Genomic DNA, 20947 nt, shown 5'->3' with positions numbered 1-20947 from the left:
AGACTCCCCTGGGAGCATTTTACTTTGTGCTGCAGCAAACCCAATGAACCAGGAACGTGGGTTAAAGTTACACAGGATGGTGGGTAGGTGGCAGTGTATGTCTGTCAAACTGAGTTAAGATGAGATTAGCGTCTCTAGCATGGAATCTCCTAGCATGACAGAAATGGGAGTTTTTGTCATGCTTTATTTTTTATTTTATTTTGTTTTGTTTTATTTTATTTTATTTTATCTTATTTTATTTTTTTATTTATTTTTTATTTTTTAATTTTTTTTAATTTTTTTTTTTTTAACGTTTATTTATTTTTGAGACAGAGAGAGACCGAGCATGAACGGGGGAGGGGCAGAGAGACAGGGAGACACAAAATCGGAAGCAGGCTCCAGGCTCTGAGCCATCAGCCCAGAGCCCGACGCGGGGCTCGAACTCACGGACCATGAGATCATGACCTGAGCTGAAGTCGGACGTTCAACTGACTGAGCCACCCAGGCGCCCCAATTTTATTATTTTTTTAAACATTCATTTTTGACAGACACAGAGTGTGAGAGGGGAGGGGCAGAGGGAGAGAGGGAGACAGAGACTGTGAAGCAGGCTCCAGGCTCTGAGCTGTCAGCACAAAGCCCAACGTGGGGCTCAAACCCTGAACCACGAAATCATGACCTGAGCCAGAGTCGGATGTTCAACCGACTGAGCCTCCCAGGAGCCCCATAACTTTGTCGTTGTTAATGCCATATTAGGTATTAATTAATGGAACTTACTGGTAATACATACCGTATTTCCATTTTTCTGACTGAGGCTTCAGGTGGCGAACCGGTTACGTGCAGTGTTACTATGGCACGTGCTGCAGTGGCCTTTCCTAGCATAAAGACAGGGCCTTTCTGTTTTTAGAGGTATTGTGTAATCGAGACTTCTATTTGACATCATGAAACAAACATTTGTGCGGCCAGGTAAGGCATTATTATGATTGCTGAGGGCTCCTGAAGAACCCAGGCAACACAGTGAGCTGAATAAATGGATCGTGCGGTCACCTTGAGTGAGAGGCGTGCTGTGCAGCTAGGATTCGTGGCTATTTAGCAAGTCGAGCCTGCGTCGTGCATACAACTTCAGTCTAGAAAATTTACACTCTGTAGATGAGCAGAGATTATGATTTCCAACTTAACATGCATGTAGAAAGTTTGAAAAATACCAAAATCTTCAATAAGGAAAACAAGTCAACACAATAGGGATGCCCACTGTCACCACTGTTTACGATAGTTTTGGAAATCTTAGCATCAGCAATCACACGATAAAATGAAAGAAAAGGCATCAAAATTGGCAAATAGTTTTGGAAATCCTGGCATCAGCAATCACACGATAAAATGAAAGAAAAGGCATCAAAATTGGCAAAGAAGTCAAACTTCCACTTTTCGCAGATGACATTATACTCTGCATGGAAAACCCAACAGACTCCACCAAAAGTCTTCTAGAACTGATACGTGAATTCAGCAAAGTTGCAGGGTACAAAATCAATGTACAGAAATCGGTCTCATTTTTATATACCAATAATGAAGCAACAGAAAGAGAAATAAAGAAACTGATCTCATTTACAGTAGTACCAAGAACTGTAAAATACCTAGGAGTAAACCTAACCAAAGGTGTGAAAGATCTGTGTGCTGAAAACTATAGAAACCTTATGAAGGAAATTGAAGAAGATACAAAGAAATGGAAAAACATTCCGTGCTCATGGATTGGAAGAATAAATATTGTTAAAATGTCAATACTACCCAAAGCTATCTACACATTCAATGCAATCCCAATCAAAATTGCACCAGCATTCTTCTCGAAGCTAGAACAAGCAATCCTAAAATTTGTATGGAACCACAAAAGGCCCCGAATGGCCAAAGTAATTTTGAAGAAGAAAACCAAAACAGGAGGCATCACAATCCCAGACTTCAGCCTCTACTACAAAGCTGTAATCATCAAGACAGTATGGTATTGGCACGAAAACAGACACATAGACCAATGGAACAGAGACTCCAGAATTGGACCCACAAATGTACAGCCATCTAATCTTTGACAAAGCAGGAAAGAGGATCCAATGGAAAAAAGACAGCCTCTTTAACACATGGTGCTGGGAGAACTGGACAGCAACCTGCAGAAGAATGAAACTAGACCACTTTTCTTACATTATACACAAAAATAAACTCAAAATGGATAAAGGACCTGAGTGTGAGATAGGAAACCATTAAAACCCTAGAGGAGAAAGCAGGAAAAAACCTCTCTGACCTCGGCTGCAGCAATTTCTTACTCCACACATCTCCAAAGGCAAGGGAATTAAAAGCAAAAATGAACTATTGGGACCTCATGAAGATAAAAAGCTTCTGCACCACAAAGGAAACAATTAGCAAAACTAAAAGGCAACTGACAGAATGGGAAACGATATTTGCAAATGACATAACGGATAAAGGACTAGTATCCAAAATCTATAAAGAACTCACCAAACTCCACAACTGAAAAACGAATAATCCAGAAAGAGTCGGGCAGAAGACATGATTAGACACTTTTCCAGAGAAGACATCTAGATGACCAACAGGTACATGAAAAGATGCTCAACGTCACTCCTCATCAGGGAAATGCAAATCAAAACCACACTGAGATACCACCTCACGCCGGTCAGAGTGGCTAAAATGAACAAATTGGGAGACTAGAGATGCTGGCGAGGATGTGGAGAAACGGGAACCCTCTTGCACTGTTGGTGGGAATGCAAACCAGTGCAGCTGCCGTGGAAAACAGTGTGGAGGTTCCTCAAAAAATTAAAAATAGATCTACCCTATGACCCAGCAATAGCACTGCTAGGAATTTACCCAAGGGATACAGGAGTGCTGATGCATAGGGGCACTTGTACCCCAATGTTTATAGCAGCACTCTCAACAATAGCCAAATGATGGAAAGAGCCTAAATGTCCATCAGCTGATGAATGGATAAAGAAATTGTGGTTTATATATATAATGGAATACTACTTGGCAAGGAGAAAGAATGAAATCTGGCCATTTGTAGCAACGTGGATGGAACTGGAGGGTATTAATGCTAAGTGAAATAAGTCAGAGAAAGACAGATGTCATATGTTTTCACTCATACGTGGATCTTGAGAAACTTAACTGAAGACCATGGGAGAGGGGAAGGGAAAAAAAGTTACAAACAGAGAGGGAGGGAGGCAAACCATAAGAGGCTCTTAAATACAGAGAACAAACTGAGGGTTGATGGGGGGTGAGGGAGAGGGGAAAATGGGTGATGGGCATTGCGGAGGGCACCTGTTGGGATGAGCACTGGGTGTTGTATGGAAACCAATTTGACAATAAATTATATTAAAAAAATAAAACGAGTCAGTTCTCTGTAATTATTGCTTATTGCTTTGACTACCTTTCCTTTTTATGTCTTTGAAATGTGAATACGTAGATATATCATGCTGCCTTTGTATTTTGTATCCTGTGCATTATGTTGTGAACATTTTCTTAAGTTAACATTCTTTAAAAACATTATTATTATTATTATTTATTTTTTTTAGAGAGAGCACGCGTGAGTGCGGGAGGGGCAGAGAGAGAAGGAGAGAGAGAATCCCAAGCCCAGACACGGGGCTCGATCCCACAACCGTGAGATCATGACCTGAGCTGAAAGCAAGAGTCTGACACTCAATGACGGAGCCACCCCGGCCCTCCCCAAAACATTATTTTTAATGTGACCTAATGCTCCATCCTTTGTTTTTGTCAGTATCCGACTCATTTCTTGCATTAAGCTTTTGATACTTTTGTGGCTTAAGTCAAGATCTTTCTTCCCAGGACGTAGTCTGACATTCCGGGTGGTGGGTCGCCGGTGAACCTTTCTGAGCAGGCCGGTTCTGACGGGAGGGTTTGTGCTGCCTGGCGGCAGTGCCCATCTGGGTCACCGGGTCTGGGATCGCTCCTGGATTTCCAGTTGAAATCCTGCGTGGGCCTGCAGGAGGCCCTGGTTGGGAAGGTGTCCCCAGAGCGGAGCTGACGGTGGGGGCTCCGACCCAGGACCCATTCGTTGAGCAGTACTTACCGGCAGCTGCTATGTGCCGGTCATTGTTCCAGGCGCTGTGGGGTCAGCTGTGACCGAAACAGGAAGAAATTCCCTGCCGTCATGCTGGTTACACTCTTGTGGGGCATTCGACAAAAATAAACGGGTAAAATGCATACGTGCTAAGGAGGAAGGCCTGGCAATAGTTGGGGAATGAGGATTTAGTCTCCACTAGGGGGTGGGTGCCGTGGGGCCCTGACTTGCGATTTCCATGTGTTGTGAAGTATTGCTCTTTTGTTTTCTTCCCCCCAACCTTTTAGGGATGTGAAGGCGATTCTCTGCTCATAGGTTGTACCAGAAGAGTCGGTGGCCCAGTCTTGGCCCCCGGAAGGAGTTGCCAACCCCCGGTCTCAGTCAGTGGCCGCCCTGGAATTATGCAGCGCACGACCTGCGTAGCAGCCTGGGTCTTGCGAAGTGTTGGGAGGGCTTTGTCTTAGGCCCTGAGAGAGCTGAGAAGCCATCGGAGGGGTTTGGGCATGGCAGTGACATGACAAGACATGTTGTAACTTGATGGTCATGACTGCCACCTTGGAAGCGGGGACAGGGGTCAGGACCGAAGTCAGGAACCAGCTGGGAGGTTCCCTCGGCACCCAGCAGGACACAGTCATGGGGGTCGTGGGGAGTGGTCGGTTTCGGCCATACTTCGGGGCTGGAGCCATCGGGGTTTTGGGAAGTAGAAGTGCAGTGCGAGAGGAAGAGCAGTGAAGGCGTGACTCAGCAACCAGAAGGAGACGCTGTCATGAACTAGGCAGAGTGCCCTTGGCGTCATCGCCAGTCAGATCCAGGAGGGCTTCCTGCCACGCTCCAGTGGTGGTGGCCGGTTCTGTGACCTGCTGTTTTATGCACACCTTCCAAAGACCTGTGGCTCTGGTTGCGCAGCGGGAGACAGGAGTTACGGCCACACGTTGCAGAGTTCTCTTCATAGTTTTGAGTTTTGGTAATTGTGTTTCAGCCCAATTGGTTTCCTTTGTAATCCTGCACATTTTATGCCTTTAAGAATATTATCACGGGGGCGCCTGGGTGGCTCAGTCGGTTGAGCGTATGACTCTTGGTTTCGGCTCAGGTCATGATCCCAGGGTCGTGGGATCAAACCCTGTGTTGGACCCCGAGCTGAGCGTGGAACCTGCTGGGGATTCTCCGTCTCCCTTTGCCCCTCTCCCCTGCTCACGCTCTCTCTTACTCTCTCTCCCTCTAAAGAACAAACGACGCAACAACATTATTGTGGGGAGGGGTGCATGGCTCACCGAGGTCCAGACCTCCTGCCCTAGCAGCCCCTCCCACTCTTGCCTGCGGCTGCCCTCCCTGGACACCTGAGGACGCCTCCGCCTGAACGTCACTCTTGCGGTCCCCCCTTGCTGTGGCGTCCAGTAACAGTCAGCCTAGAACAGGCCGTTACTTCTCAAAGCTGTCTCAAGAGGTCCTCTGCATCCCGCTTCTGTCCGCCCACCTTCCTTTCTCTGCTCTCCTTGACAGAAGTCCTGTGCAGCTTCTCTGTGCACTTGTCCTCACCTTCTCACTTTGGTACCTCCAGACAGAACCTCACCCTCGTGGCTTTCCCCCTGCCGACCCTGTGCAGGGGGCGGGGGGCTGGGGTCCTGGACCCTCCCCTTCTGCCTCGCCACCCACTGCTTCCTGTGCGGGGTAGGATGGGGGGGCGGTCCTGGACCCTCCCCTTCTGTGTCTGTCGGCTGCCTTCGTCACTGCTTATTCTCCGATGACTCCACGCTCGGTGCCTGCAGCCCAGACCAGGTCCTCTCCCATGTCCACGGGCGTCTGGCAGACCCTCGGACTCCAGGTGCCCTGAGCAGAGTGCCCCATCTGGCCCCGCAGACCTGTTCCACCGTAGTTAGCGGCAGCTCCAGCCTTTCAGTTAGTTTTTAGGCCAGAAACTCTGGAAATCGGCTTCTTGGTTCCTTTTTTCTCTCAACTGCACATTCACCCCGTCATCAGGTTCCGCTGGTTTTGTTCTCAAAAGGTACGTGGAAGCGTCTCACTGCCGCGTCCGCTGCTGCCCCAGGTCAAGCCACCGTCGTTTCTCACCAGTGCAACTAGAATAGTATCCTTAACTGGTCTCCCTTCTGACTTCAGTGTCAATGCAGTGGCCAGAGTGATACTGTTGACATCTCAGATCAGGCCCTGCGAGAAAAACCCTCCAGAGCCTTCCCAGCTCACTCGGGGTCCAAGCTGCTGGCCCTGGAAGGACTGCACGGCTCCAGGTGACCTGGCCCGTTAATTTAGGAGCTCACATCACACTCCTCCTGTCTGCCTTGCCTCACTCTGGACTCCTTTCCTTCCTTGCTGTTTCACAAACACGCCAAGCACACTTCTACCACAGGGCCTTTGTACCTGCTGCCCCTTCTGCCTGGGAAATTCTTCCAGGTATCTACTTGACTCACTTCTTTGGTGCCTTCAAGTCCTCTCTTAAATGTTCTCTTCTAACGAGACTTCCTGACCAGCCTGCTAAAAATCACGTCTCCGCCCTGTCCCTTAAACCCCATTTCACACTCCCTTCCCTTGTGTGTCCTGTGCACCACCTCCCGCTGCCACGCCTGTTACTTTCCTCCGTGTGTATGGCCGGTGTCTTCTCCGTTTTGACCTGTCAGGTTCAGCACTGACCACGGCGGGCTCTCAGTAAATGTTGCTGGGCGAATGCACAAGAGTACGTCGAGCTTGGGGAGCTCCGAGGCAGGGAAGGGGGTGCTGCCGGACCCGGAGGGAGGCGCGTTGGGGTTCTGGCACAGGTCCCACTGTGTGGAGGCACGGAAGATCACAGAACGGCGGAGGCCGTGCGGTCGTGACCACGAGGAGGCAGGGCAGACACTGGGGTGAGATCAGAGGGGTTTGGTGTGCGCTCCTAAGGAGTTTGGGCTCAATTAAGACCAAATCTAGAATCTTAGTGAAAAAAGTACTCAGAGAAGTAGGCTCAGTAAATATTTAACTGTTAAAGGAAACATTAAGTTCAAAATCATATTTGTGGCTCAGTCAGTTGAGCGTCCGGCTTCGGCTCAGGTCATGATCTCACGGTTCGTGGGTTCGAGCCCCGCGTCGGGCTCTGTGCTGGCAGCTCGGAGCCTGGAGCCCGCTTGGGATTCTGTGTCTCCCTCTCTTTCTGCCCTGCCCCCACTCGTGCTCTGTCTCTGTCTGTCTCCCTCTCAAAAATAAATAAACATTAAGAAAACGCTTATACTAAATTCAAAATTGTATTTTAAGAGGTCCTGTTGACTGCTTTACAGTGAGAGTAGTGGTCTACACTGTTTCTTTTGTAACTTCGAATACGGTATTAGATAATTAGGGCACATTAAGATGCTTTCTCTGTGTTTGGTGCTCGGCTGTGAGCCTTCTGTCCCCGCTCGTGTGTTACAATAATTTGTTCCATGGGTCTGTTTCCTTTCTGTAAGGGGTTTGACTTTAGAATATTAAAGTTTTATCATTTTTGGTGCCCTTAGAACAACGTTTACTCACTCTTCCAAGTGGGAATTGGTTTCTGATCCTTGAGGTAAATGTTGGTGTTTCTGAGGCACAGATTCATTGTAATGGGTGCTGTTGCTTCACTCTGAAATGAGATGGCGAGAATATATTTATCGGTCATTTCAGCGATTTCTCTTTTTCTGTCTCTGTTTTTCTCTCGCTCTGAAAGCGAAAGAAGCACTAAACCAAACAGATGATGCCTGTGAGCGAGACATAAATGTCAGGATGGCTCTCTGGGCACTCACTTGGGTTGAAAATAGTAAGTCTGGGTAACACTGTACCTCTCTCGTAATGCCAGTTAGGAGACGGGTCCTGTTTGCACCCGGCCGGCCGGCGGCTCCCCGCCTCCCCCGGCCAGCATCTCGCGTCTGGCCTGTCGTCAGGAGTCCTGCCCGACACATGTCGGGAGCCATTTCTCAGAGCAGAGTGGGTGATATGTCGGTAAGAAGGATGCAGTCCTGCGGAGGAATGGTGTGGCGCGGGGGGCCTGGCCGAGGGGCCGAGGACCAGCCTTGCGGTGGCACCTTGTGGCTCCCCGTGTGGTTCATCTCTGGCATCTTCGGGGCAGCACAGGCCCCGCCTGTGGACAGTGCGGATGGCCCAGGGGCTGCTGGTGCGGCGGGGTGGGCCTTCTGGTCTCTTTATAAAAGAGCTTTTTCCATTCGAATTGTGCCTGGGGTGACGGGAAGGGTGTATTTTTGTAGTTGAATGTTGAGAAACGTTTTCCTGGGTTAGTTAGGGAAATACTGAATTTTTGATTTCCTCTTTGTAACGTACAACCTGGTTGGTGATTGTAAGAATCTGCCAACTCCCGAGGGGCCGGGAAAGTGCCAGAGCTTTCCTCTAGTTCCTGCTGCTGTGGGTGTGGTGCTTTTCCTGCCACCGTTGTTCTCTGCTGTTAGGAGATGCTGTTGGTTGACCTTGGTTGCCCGCCCCTCCCGCCACGCCCCGGGCAGGACTCCATTTCCCCTTCAGAGTTTCTTTACCCTGCGTCGATGGGGTGGTCCTCTGCTGTGTGTGGTGGGCACGTTGTTAGAGGCTTGATATCAAATCTTGCGGCCTCTCCGGAGCAGGGTCGCCGGGTCCTGGGGAGCCCCGTGTGCAGGAAGGCTGGGGCAGTGGCGCCGTGTGACCTGAGAAGGAAGACCCAGTAGGGAGCTCCATTCGCGCTTTTGTGCAGATGGGTGCCAGGGCTGGAGCGGGCCCAGTGGGGGGCGTGGGGCACTGGGCACCGTCCCATGGGGCCCGGGAGGGATGGATGGCCCAAGCGCTCCCTGGGTCCGAGCCCTCCCCGCGGGGGCTGCTCCACCTCTCGGGGCCTCAGGGTCCTCTCGGGGCCTCAGGGTCCTCCCGGGCTGGGCCAGCGGGGCGGTAGCGTCCCCAAGTGACGCTGCTGCGGGACAGGTGCGGGGTCTGCAACTCGGCGGACGCCCCTCCCGTGACTGCCGGCAGTGTTCCAGGTGCTGTTGCGCGTCGTGCCCCGTGGACAGCGCCTCGTGCCCCGGTGGGCTCCCGCTGATGGCTTCTTCTCGTCTTCAAGTTAAAGTTCCCAGGGGCCTTTCCCAGTTTTCTCTGCTTTCTCGTTGCAGCGGCTGCTGTTTTGGGGGTCGAGAGGAGCACACGTCTCTCTGGGTTTCTTAACACGGGAGCGGGGCTCTTAGTCTCGGTGCCGGGGATGCTGGGCCAGAGAATCCCGTCCTGCGGGGACCGTGGGAGTCTACCGCTGGGTGCCGGGGGCGTCCCACCCTCCCGTTCCTGACCCTGGCAGACGTCTCCGGACAGTCCCGGCTGCCCCCTGTGTGCGCATCGTCCCTGGTCGAGAACCTGTGCACTGGGGGGACGTGAGAGGACCGCCGTGCAGGAACTCCGTGGAAGTGGTCACTCCTGTTTGTGGCTCCTGAGTTACTTGCTGGAGTCTTTTCCTCCCCTTTCCCCCTTTGTTCCAGAGCCGAGGAAAGCGACATCCTTCACTGTTGCCCCCACGGCCCCAGATGTTCGCCGGGGAGCCGCTGCTGGCCGTGAACTGTGCCAGTGACGCGGCGCAGAGTGTGGGCGGGCCTGCCCTGCTCAGTCCCCAGTGTGTGTGTCGGGGTGGGGTGGGGTGGGTGGGGACGGTCCCACTGGCGTCGTGAGGCCTCCGCGAGAGAGCGCCCGTGCCTGGGTCCGGCCCCGGGCCACGTGCTACCCATGTGTTACCTTCCTCGATTTCCTTACAGACCTCAGGAGAAGATGATTTGCCTGTTGGTCTCAAAACCAGCAGAGAAGAGTGTGAGCCCCACTGGGGCTGTCGCTCTGGCTCCAGTGGAGGGGGCACGGGCCAGCGCTCAGACCGGGAAGGGCCTGGACTGCCTGCTCCAGAAGCAGGGTCGCTCACACGAGTGTGTGTTTACCTTTAGGATGCTATGTTCCTGCTCTTGCCTCCTGTTCCTGTGGGGTGGGGGGGCCATGCAGAGCCCGGCTTTCTGTGTTGTGTAGTGTAAACGGCTGGTGTGTCTTCCTTTGAAAGCTGTGCCCTCCGTCCCACCCGGCAGCAGGCAGTGTGGCCGGGGAAGGCGTCACAGCGGGATCGGCATGGGGAGGCTGTGGGTGGGCGTTAGGCTGCAGCCATCTAGGGGCGGCGGAGGCTGCATCAGTGGGACGCCCCTGCCGGGCAGCTCTGTTCTCAGCAGCCTTCGCACGTCTACACGGCAGCCTTCCCAGGTCCATACGGGGCCTTCCCAGGTTCACACGGGGCCTTTGCACGTCTACACGGCAGCCTTCCCATGTCTACATGGCAGCCTTCCCATGTCCACACGGGGCCTTCGCACGTCTACACGGCAGCCTTCCCATGTCTACACAGCAGCCTTCCCATGTCCACGTGGGGGCCTTCCCATGACCACTCGGCAGCCTTCCCATGTCCACGCAGTGCCTTCCTGGTCCATGTGATGCCTCTCTAGCCTGGAGGTAGAGTTCATGTCCCAGGGAAACCCGTAGTCATAGGCAGAAGTGCAGCCTGCTAGAATGAGAGAGTCGAGAACAGCAGCCTAGAAGTGTCGCCAGGCAGAGTAAAGGCTCCAGTTTGGGCCTGCAGCTTCTGGTTAGGGGTGTGCAGTGTTACCGACCCCAAGTCGTTGCCGGGCTCTGGGACCCGCTGATCCTGTCACGCGTGCGTGGAGCATACATGTGGACGTGCCCCCGGTAGCTTGGTGCTCAGAAGCCTAGGCAGGAGCCGAACACGAGAGAGAGACCAGTGCCCTGGCCGGGGCACTGCACACTTACCCCTGCGGCCCGGCCCCTCTGTCGTGGGTCTCCGTGAAGGAAGGTGCTTGCTAGTGGGGGGCATCCAGGCGGGGGTTGAGGACGACAGGTGTGTGTTCAGAGGCAGAAGGACAGGGTGGGCAGTTACTTGTAGGTGAGTGGGTTGAGATCCAGGGTTGGTCCTCTGTAAGTCTCTTGAGATTACTGGGTCACATTAGAATTTCTCGATTCCGAGCACGGTGTGGAACCGGGGTGAGGCCTGGAGCTTGCTCGGGGCCTGGGCCACAGAGCCCGTGTTTCTGCCGTCCACAGCAGTGCCTGGGAGTTACACGTTTAATAAACTTGGATTTGGCTCTACGCCTCCTTCCTCATGTGGGCGGAGTACATTAGGTCAGTGAGGGGTTAGAGACACCCGGCCTCCTGAGCGGGATCGCCCCCCTCTGGCTTCCTTGCTCTGTGCATCTAGGGGGCTGCCCGTTCAGCGGGTCCTCAGTTCACCGTGGCCTTCCTCTATCACGTGCTGTTGCCCTGTTTTTAAAAATTCAACTTGGAGATCTAATTTACTTACAGTAAAATAAACCCATTTTAAGTATGGTTTGAAGAGATTCGACAGGTTTACCTACTCGTATAATCAACACCACAGTTAAAATACAGAACATGACCGTCACCTGTACAAGGTCCCCTGTCCTCTCCCCGGCCGTCCCTGTCCCTCCCCAGCTGCTGGAGAGCACGGACCTTTCTGTCACTGCAGATCCGATTGGACTTCCCAGGGACGAGTGTGAGTGGAATCCTACCAGCATGTCCTCTGTTTCTGGCTCCTTTTACTCGGTTCGTGCTTTTAAGTTGCAGGTTAATGTAGTTCATAACTTTTGTCCCAATTAGCACCTGCTGTATGATATACTACAATGTGTCTTCCCCCCCCCCCCCCCAGATATAATTTGGGTTGTTTTTAGTTTCTGGCTGCCACAAAAACTTCTGCACATTTGGGTACAAGTCTGTGTGGATATATGTTTTCTTTCCCTTGGGTAATTACCCAGGAGTGTGATTGCTTTATCATATGATAAATGTATGTTTAACTTTATTTATTTATTTATTGAGAGGGGGGCAAGTGAGCGAGGGGCAGAGAGAGAGAGAGAGAGGGAGAGAGAGAGAGAGAAGTGGGGCTCACCTGGGCTCATGCTCACCCGCAGCCGGACTCGAGCCCACCTGCTGTGGGACTCGAACTCATGAACTGTGAGATCATGACCTGAGCCGAAGTCAGATGCTTAACAACTGAGCCACCCAGGCACTGTGTTTAACTTTATAAAGACTACCAGATGGTCCCCAAAGTGGTTATGCCGTCGTTTACACTTCCACTGACAATGTAGAAGTTTCATTCGTTCATATCTTAATCTGAACTTGGTGTGTAATGTATTTAAGTATGATTTCGTATGATTCCAGTACAAGTGCTGTTGATTATCTTTTCATGGACTTATTGGTCGTTTGTAGATCTTTTTTTGTGAAATGTGTGAATTTTTTGACTTTTTTTTTATTGGTTTATCTTATTGAGTTGTAAAAGTTCTTTTTATATGCTGGATACAAGTCCTTTGTCAGATATATGTATTGCAAATATTTTTTCCTACTCTGTGGCTTGTCTTTTTATTTTCTTAGTTGTATTTATTAATTTAATTTATTTTTAAGTAATCTGTACCCCTGTGTGGGGCTCAAACTCACAACCCCAAGATCAGGAGTTGCATGCTCCACCGACTGAGGCGGCCACGTGCCTCTCTTGGTGGTATCCCTGAAGAACAAAAGTTTTTCATTTTATGAAGTCCAGCCCATTTTTATCATGCTTTTTTTATGTGCTATGAAAGAAATTTTTGCCTACCTCAAAGCCATGAAGATTGAAAAAGCCAGAATTCTTCTGGAGGTTCTACATAGTTCTAGCTCTTACGTTTAAGTCTGATCCATTGTGAGTTCTGTGCACGTGAAGTTCGGTAATGAGCAAGTGCTCACGTCCTCCTATGGCGTCAGTTTTTCTAACATCATTTCTTGCTTGAAAAAGACCATTCTCTCCCTATTAAAGTCCTTGGCAACTTGGTCTAAAATCATTTGACCGCGTATATTCAGTGCCATTTTTATTATTGTGTGAATGAAAAATGGATCTTACGTATTATTTCTCTGAAGGCAACTCAAGACCTTGCAGTGCTTCTAAAGTATCATAATGAACATTCATGTTCAAACTCTGGTGAATTATTTTTTAATTAAAAAATCCATTACAGAGATATGACAGATAATCGCAGTAACCCTAGACCAGGTCCGGGACTGGAGGGATAGAAATGCTATAAAGACTATTAATAGGTCAAGTGACAAAATTGGAATAGGAATAATAGATTAGATAGAAGTTTTGCATTCATGTAAGTTTATGAAGTTGACAGTAGTACTGTGGTAACGTAAGAGAATATTCCGGTTTTTAATAGACACATTCCTAAGTATTTAGGAGTAAAGGACCATGGTATACGTAATTTACTCTCAAATGATTAAAAAAGCGTGTGTGTGTGTGTGTAGAGAGAGAGTTTTTGAGTGCAAATGATAGAGCAGATGTGGTCAAGTGTTAGGTGAATCGGAATGAAGGTGTACCACTTTTGCCACCTTGAAATTACTTATTTTCAAATAAGTTTTTTCTTTTCAAATAAAAAATCCATTACATCAACTTGTTGAATTAATATTTGCCTTTTCTAAAAAAGTAGGATTAAATGTATTAAAATAGCCATTAACTGATTTTTAAAAATTTTTTTAAAAAAGCTAGGTTACTGTGCTTATCTTGGTTGAAATGTAAATAGAAATGTATTTGAAAAATAAATGGTCATTCTAGATGTAATCTACCAAATTTTTTATGCATTAAAAATTTTTTTTTTAATATTGATTTATTTTTGAGAGAGAGACAGTGTGAGTGGGAAAGGGGCAGAGAGAGGGAGACACAGAGTCTGAAACAGGCTCCAGGCTCTGAGCTGTCCGCACAGAGCCTGACATGGGGCCCGAACTCACGGACCATGAGATCATGACCTGAGCCGAAGTCGGCCGCTTAACTGACTGAGCCACCCAGGCGCCCCATAAATTTTTTATGTATTTTATGATGATGGCTTATGTTACAAATTCTGTTTCTGAAATCCAGCTTCGAGTTCTGTTGTGTAAACTGGCCTATTTGAAATTTTCTGATGATAGTTTGTATTTCCTTACAATACCTTTAAGTACCTAGTTTGATTGACATGTTTTAACATTATTACAGAGCCCTGTGCACCAGATCCCTTTGTATGTCTTAGGAAGACGGAATCACTGTTAAGTTCAGGCATCACTCCAGGGATTTAATGTCAATCCAAATTTGTTTTACCAAGTACTGTTTTGTATTTAATCTCTTTTCTGCCACAACAAAATCAACAGAAGAAGCCTTATAATCTGCAGGATAGAGATGATCTGTTCTAGGGAAGAAATGGGAAAGGATTCAGGGCGAAATCAGTATAGCCAGTACATTCTCACAAAGTGATGCTTAGTTCACCTTATCAATGAGAGCCATCCTGTCCATTGACTGTGGTCTTTGAGACCCATTTTGTCCACTTGCAATGGACAGTGAGAGCTATCTTGTCCACTCAGTGATGGTCAGTACGAACCATCTTGTCCACTTACCATCATCAATGAGAACCATCTTGTCAACTTGGCTTGGTCAATGTGAACCATCTTGTCTGTTTGCCATGGCCAACGAGAGCCATCTTGTCCACTTAACTGCGATCAATGAGAACCATCTATCCATTTGCCATGGTCAACGAGAGCCATCTTGTCCACTTAACTGTGGTCAGTGAGAGCCATCTATCCATTTGCCATGGTCAACGAGAGCCATCTTGTCCACTTACCATGGTCAATGAGAGCCATATCGTGTCCATTTACTGTTGTCAGTGAGAGCCATGTCGTCCACTTGCCATGGTCAGTGAGAGCCATCTTGTCCACAGGGGGGACCCATTGGTGGTTTATCTCACCACTTGTCACTTTTAGTGTCTTAATTGACTTAGTTCAGGGACTTGCTTTTCTTCATTTCTAGTCCTACAGTGAAGTTAAATACACATTTACACACAGTATATTCTACTTCAGTAAATCTCATTACAACCTGGATCCAGACCACCCCTAATTTAGTCTTTTCAGTTCTGCTTTTTTATTATCTTTCTTGTTGCACATTGCTGTCATTTGCTGATTACTTTTGAGCTTATGCATTTGAAAATACGAATTTTCTGACTTCTCCAGAATGTTCTTGATGGATAGAACTATCTTAAATCTTGCCATTATTCGTGCGATATTTTCTTCAGGATTCCCTCTGTAGCATAGTTTTAAAGTTCACTGTTCTTGACCGTATTAACTGTGGTTGATCTAGACAGAACATAGTGACTATGTGGATGGAGCTCCAAACCGTGATTTTGAGCTCATGTTTATTTCCCAATGAGGACATCCTAATTCCAGATAATAAGCAAAGCAATGGAAAAGAGGGTTGTCTTGTCTTTTACCTGTCATTGGGTTGTGACCTTGCCTCATAGATTCTCCTGATATGGACACTTGCTCCTGAAAGGACTCAACTCTTTTTCAGGGGCCTGTTACATAGCTCTCATTAATGGTGGTGAGTGGGCACCTTGGAGGTGGGGGGTCCACCAGTGGTCCAGGGACCCTGCTTCCAGAGCCAAATCACTGCCACTTCAGTGCACCTTCAGCTTCCCCGTGCAGTGACCTTCCTGGGCATCTCTCAATGATCACAAAGTTTCAGTCACAGAATGTTTTGTTTTGTTTTTTAATGGAAGAAACAAACAGCTCCTGTTAGAGAAAAATATGAAATTAACAACTTTAAAATGCTTTTGGAAGGTTCAAAACATTAACTTCTTAAAATGTCAGTCTCCACAATAATGACAGAAAGTTGCATTTTAAAGTTTCACTTTTTTACATTTTCTAACTTTTTTTGAGATCACAGGCCCCTTTGAGAATCTCTGGATTCTTGGGATTCAGACATCATCTTCAAAGCCTGTGAATGAACTTCCAGCACCCAGGTTACGATTTCTGCTCTCTGGTGCTCCGCAAGGTCTTTGCATTAGCGCCTGTCACAACAAGTGCACGAAAGGGAGTAGGAAGTTGACTGTTGGTTACAGCAGACTTCAGGCTGTCGAGGTCTGCTGTGCGATGAAGGAAGGAGTGAAGGAAGGAAGGAAGTCCAAAGTAAGACGAAACATTCTTTCATAAGCTCCAGTCTCATTGAGCTATTTTGTCTGAAGCTGGTTCTTACGTGTTCAGCTTTCCTGTTTGTCGGCTCCTAGAAACTTCCGCCATCTACCTGCCCACCCTTGGCGTGCGGAGTTTGAGGCGGTTGGGAAAATACGTCTAATGTAAAAGGCGTCTGGGCAGGGAAAACAGGGTAGCAGACTAACATGGCAGGGCAGGACGAGGACAGAGCAGAGCCTGCCATTCACGAAAGGCCCATTAGCCAGAGGAATGAGGGAGGCCTCAATCTGTCGTGGAAGTCACAGGGCCTCTGAGACGTGCGATCACAACCAGTGAGTTTTCCTGAGAGGTGCAGCCTTTCCTGACACAAAGACCTAAGAGAAGCTGCCGCTTCAGACCTTCGCCGTGAGTACGTTCTCCAGCCGCCTCTACGAGAGCGGCCTGTGCCGAGAGTGTGGAGCCCAGATGCACAGTCCCTTGGGTGGATCCCAAGAGAACACTGAGCACACGGGTAGCCTTTCGACCATCTGTTGTGACGTAGTAATAAAATTTAGATCACTCAGAAGCATGAATATACACTATATACCCGTTAGGTTATCTTTCAAAATAACAAGCACCCAGTTTTGAGATTCGGCAGCGGAAGATTCTTGGTTGGTCGTGTTGGGTGTTCAATTAAAAGCAGTTCATATCTTTTGACAGCCATTTAAGGGGAGAATAGGCTCACAGGGGCTTCTTGGGACTTTCAAGGAGCTGGCCACTGTAACATGTTGGCCACACTGAGGTGGGCCGAGGGGAGCCATGGACAGACCCGGGCTTCCTCGGGAACCCTCAGGGCACGTCATCACACGGCCGTGGAGCAAGGCTGTGTGGTAGTCTTACCCTGGAAGGGTTTTAAAAGAGTTGTGTGTGGTGGGATTTAAGAAATAAAAGTAAGTGAAAAACAATAGCAAAAAACAAAGCACCTCGTTAAAAGCACACTTCAAAATGCCAGATTTCACACAGGCGTGGTCCTTGTCCGTCCCCCAGCTCCTGCTTAATTCTTCCTCAGTATGAGCTGAGTTCTTTCCAGGAAATAGTCGATTGGTCTGACCCGCATTTATATTTATTTTTTTAATTTAAGCTCAAATTAGTTTACATACAGTGTGGTCTTGGCTTCAGGAGTAGAACCCAGGGATTCATCGCTTCCATATAACACCCAGGGCTCATGCCAACAAGTGTCCTTCCTCATGCCCGACACCCATCTTCCCCACCTCCCAACCCCCTACCCCCAGCAGCCCTCAGTTTGTTCTCTGTATTGGAGAGTCTCTTACGGTCTGCCTCTCTCTCTCTATCTTATTTTTCCTTCCCTTGCCCTATGTTCATCTGTTGGCTTTCTCAAGTTCCACATATGATATCTGTCTTTCCCTGACTGACTTACTTCGCTTGGCATAATACCCTCCAATTCCATCCACATTGTTGCAAGTGGCAAGGTTTCGTTCTTTTTGATTGCCGAGTAATACTCCATTCACATCTTCTTTATGCATTCATTTGTTGACGGACAGTTGGGCTCTCTCCATACTTTGGCTGTTGTTAATAGCGCTGCTGTAAACATTGGGGTGCATGTGCCTCTTTGAGTCAGCATTTTTGTATCCTTTCTGACCAGCATTTAGAAAGTGGGATCAGTTGCCATTTGAGGCTTGTTCTAGGATACGATGACCAAAATCTCAAGAATACTTTTGAGTCATAATTCATCCATTCATTCATTCATTCAGAGACAGCATGAGCAGGGGAAGAGGGGAGAGAGAATCCCCAAGCAGGCCTCACACTGTCAACACAGACCCTGATGTGGGGCTCGAACTCAAGAACCATGAGATCATGACCTGAGCCAAAATCAGGAGTCAGCCGCTTAACCAAGACTGAGCCACCCAGGGGCCCCATTGAGTTGTGATTTTTTTTCTAAATGTTTATTTTTGAGAGAGACAGAGTGTGAGCAGGGGAGGGGTAGAGAGAGGGAGACACAGAATCCGAAGCAGGCTCCAGCCTCCGAGCTGTCAGCACAGAGCCCGATGTGGGGCTCGAACTCGCCACCTGCGAGATCGTGACCTGAGCTAAAGTCAGCGCTTACCTGACTGAGCCGCCCAGGCCTCCTGTGCTGTGATCTTTAACAGCAAACAGATATGCAGTTTGTGTGTGTCACCAGGTGATGACACCTCTCTGAAAGGACATGGAGTCAGAACCCCTCGTTTTACTTCATTTAGGATTTCCCTGTGGTCTGTCCAGGACTGGTTCCTGCAGGTCTCACCCTTGGGTGTTGTCGTGCATGAGCGTCAGACCCAGGGCGACCCCGAGCTCTGTGTTTCCGAAGCTGCAGCTGTGGGGGATGCCCCTCCTCCGTGCCTCTGACAGGAACCAGACTCTCTCTTGTTGTTTCTGGGAGATTTCTCCCCAAGGTGATGGAGCATAACTGATTATTCATGACGCTGGTTCTGGGACAAGATGTTGCTTGAAAGATCTAGGTTTGCAGCTTGCCCCACAGTCTCCGTGTGTGGGCAGGGGTGCCCCCAGAAGGTTCTCTGTGTGTGGGCAGGGGGGCCCCTAGAAGGTTCACTGTGTGGGCAGGGGCGCCCCAAGAAGGTTCTCTGTGTGTGGTGAGGGGCGTTCCTAGAAGGTTCTCTGTGTGTGGGCAGGGGGGCCCCTAGAAGGTTCACCGTGTGGTCAGGGGCACCCCCAGAAGGTTCACCATGTGGGCAGGGGCGCCCCTAGAAGGTTCTCTGTGTGTGGGCAGGGAGGCCCCTAGAAGGTTCTCTGTGTGTGGGCAGGGGTGCCCCCAGAAGGTTCTCTGTGTGTGGGCAGGGGGGCCCCTAGAAGGTTCACCGTGTGGGCAGGGGCGCCCCAAGAAGGTTCTCTGTGTGTGGTGAGGGGCGTTCCTAGAAGGTTCTCTGTGTGTGGGCAGGGAGGCCCCTAGAAGGTTCACCATGTGGGCAGGGGCGCCCCGAGAAGGTTCTGTGTGTGGGCAGGGGTGCCCCGAGAAGGTTCTCTGTGTGTGGGCAGGGGCGCCCCGAAAAGGTTCTCGCGGGGGCGTCCGTAGAGGCGGAAGAGGCCGCGGTCTGGGCTCCCTGGGGACCATGCCACAGTGCTCAGGGAACACTGAAGCGCACAGGTGAGGACCGGCCTTGAGGGGTGCTTCTGGCGGCAGAAGGCCTTCCGGTTCCTTGTGTCTGGTGTGTATTTGCAGATTCTGGCCGAGGGGGGTCCCCCCGGTGTCTGCGGTGCGCAGCGTTGCTGTCCTTCCAGCAGAAAGGGGCCGCCGCAGGGCGGGGGGGCAGCCCCGCGGTTGCTCAGGGCTCTGGGCTGCACGGTGCTTCTCCCCCCGGGGAGGCCGTGGGCGCCTCAGCCCAGAGTCAGCCCCGGTTCCCGGCCTCGCCAGCCCCAATCGGCCGGTGTCAGTGGGCCGGACGGAGACTTCTGACAGTGACGGAAACGTTAGCTCGACTGCTGGCTGCTTACCGACGCTCCCCCCCCCCCCCCCCCCCGCCACGGCCTGCTCAGAGACCCCCCTCTGGCAGTCTGTCCAGCCCGGCAACCCCAGGCCGCGTTGGGGTGGTGGGCAGTCCGCGGACAGGTCGCGAAGGCAGCATTTCCCTCTGCGGACTCTCGGGTGGAGATGGCGTACATCCCCAGGAAGGGGACAGGATCACTGGTGGCCTCTCGTGCACCTACTCCTTTTCCTCCAGTCTCTGAGCTCATCTGTGTGTCTCTCCCCGAGGCTAAGCGGGTGCTGGTGGCTGTTGTGGGCGTTGGCGAGAAGGGGCGGTCTCTCTGTTCAGCACGAGGACGGCAGGTGTCAGGAAGGGCATGTTCTACCTTCATGTCAGCTCACCTGTAACCCGGGTCACCGGCGACAGGAAGGTCTGCTTCCCCGTTCTGTTCCGTGTGGTGAGGGATTTACATTCAGACAGGACTTGGGTGGGGGTGGGGGGTTCCTGCAGTTACTCAGGGCGTTCGGGGAGAGCAGGGTTAGGTCTAATGTTTACTGTCGCCAGATGGTCTTGAAGCGGGGCTTCTGGCTCCGGGAAGGATTACTTTATTTTCTTGCACACAGTTTTCTCAAGTGATACTTTCTGTAAAAAAGTTGTCAGGCTATCCTGATTCTTGCTTCATTGTCGTAAATATCCTGTGTCCCGAAGGAACACAGTATTTGTCTTTCATCAACATCCAATAAGAGATTTAATACAGCTCCCCTCCCTCCCCACCCTCCCCTTCCCTCCCCCTCCCTCCCCCTCCCACACAGGCTTCTGTCTGGCCCCTTAGGGGCATCGGAGAGTGATGGGGGGAGTGGGCAGCAGGGTGTCATTTCTCCACATGATCCCCTAGGGAACCCTTTCTCCCCAGCCTCACCCTTCCAGGAAGCTTCAAGTATTAATCGAAAGACTTCCCCACCCCAGTAATTATTAAGGCAAGATAGCTAAAGATCCAGTGTTAATTTGGCTTTAGATTATTCTAGCAAGTCAGTGTGGGGGTTTATAAATTGTTTGAGCCTCTTGGTCCTTGTGAAGCTCTCTCGTTGTCGAGGGAGCTTGTGGAGCAGAATTGCTTTACGGCTTTGCTTGGTTATGATTAAGGAAAAGTGCGGAGAGAAGGAGTTTATGACACGGGAGCCAAACGCCACGAATGTACGCCGTGGGGTAGCACGGGCTCTGCTTCGGTTCTTACCTTCTTAGATAGGTCGAAGGGTGTTACTCACAGAAGCGGCGAAGCGGGTTACGGAACAGTGTGGGCGGGTGATTTCATCAAAGGAAACCCTCTGCTTTGTGTCTTCTAGAACGTCGTTCTCTCAGGAGGCTCCACAATGTTCAGGGACTTCGGACGTCGACTGCAGAGAGATTTAAAACGAGTGGTCGATGCCAGGCTGAGACTCAGCGAAGAGCTCAGCGGTGGCCGGATCAAGGTAGGAGGCGTCTC

General features: G+C 50.0%; 1 protein-coding gene across 5 annotated transcripts in view; it reads left to right on the top strand.

Annotated features, from left to right (window-relative positions):
• ACTR3B (actin related protein 3B) overlaps positions 1–20947 on the top strand; it is an 88555-nt gene that overhangs the window by 65299 nt on the left and 2309 nt on the right. For all 5 annotated transcript variants that reach the window (XM_027051290.2, XM_027051285.2, XM_027051286.2 and 2 more), the window contains one exon: positions 20808–20933. In XM_027051290.2, coding sequence (XP_026907091.1) covers positions 20808–20933 — 126 coding nt within the window. The remainder of the gene's footprint in view (positions 1–20807; positions 20934–20947) is intronic.

This window comes from Acinonyx jubatus, chromosome A2 (genome assembly GCF_027475565.1).
Source record: "Acinonyx jubatus isolate Ajub_Pintada_27869175 chromosome A2, VMU_Ajub_asm_v1.0, whole genome shotgun sequence".
NCBI lineage: Eukaryota > Metazoa > Chordata > Mammalia > Carnivora > Felidae > Acinonyx > Acinonyx jubatus.
Note: the sequence above shows the minus strand (reverse complement) of the source record. Positions and strands in the feature narration are given on the sequence as shown.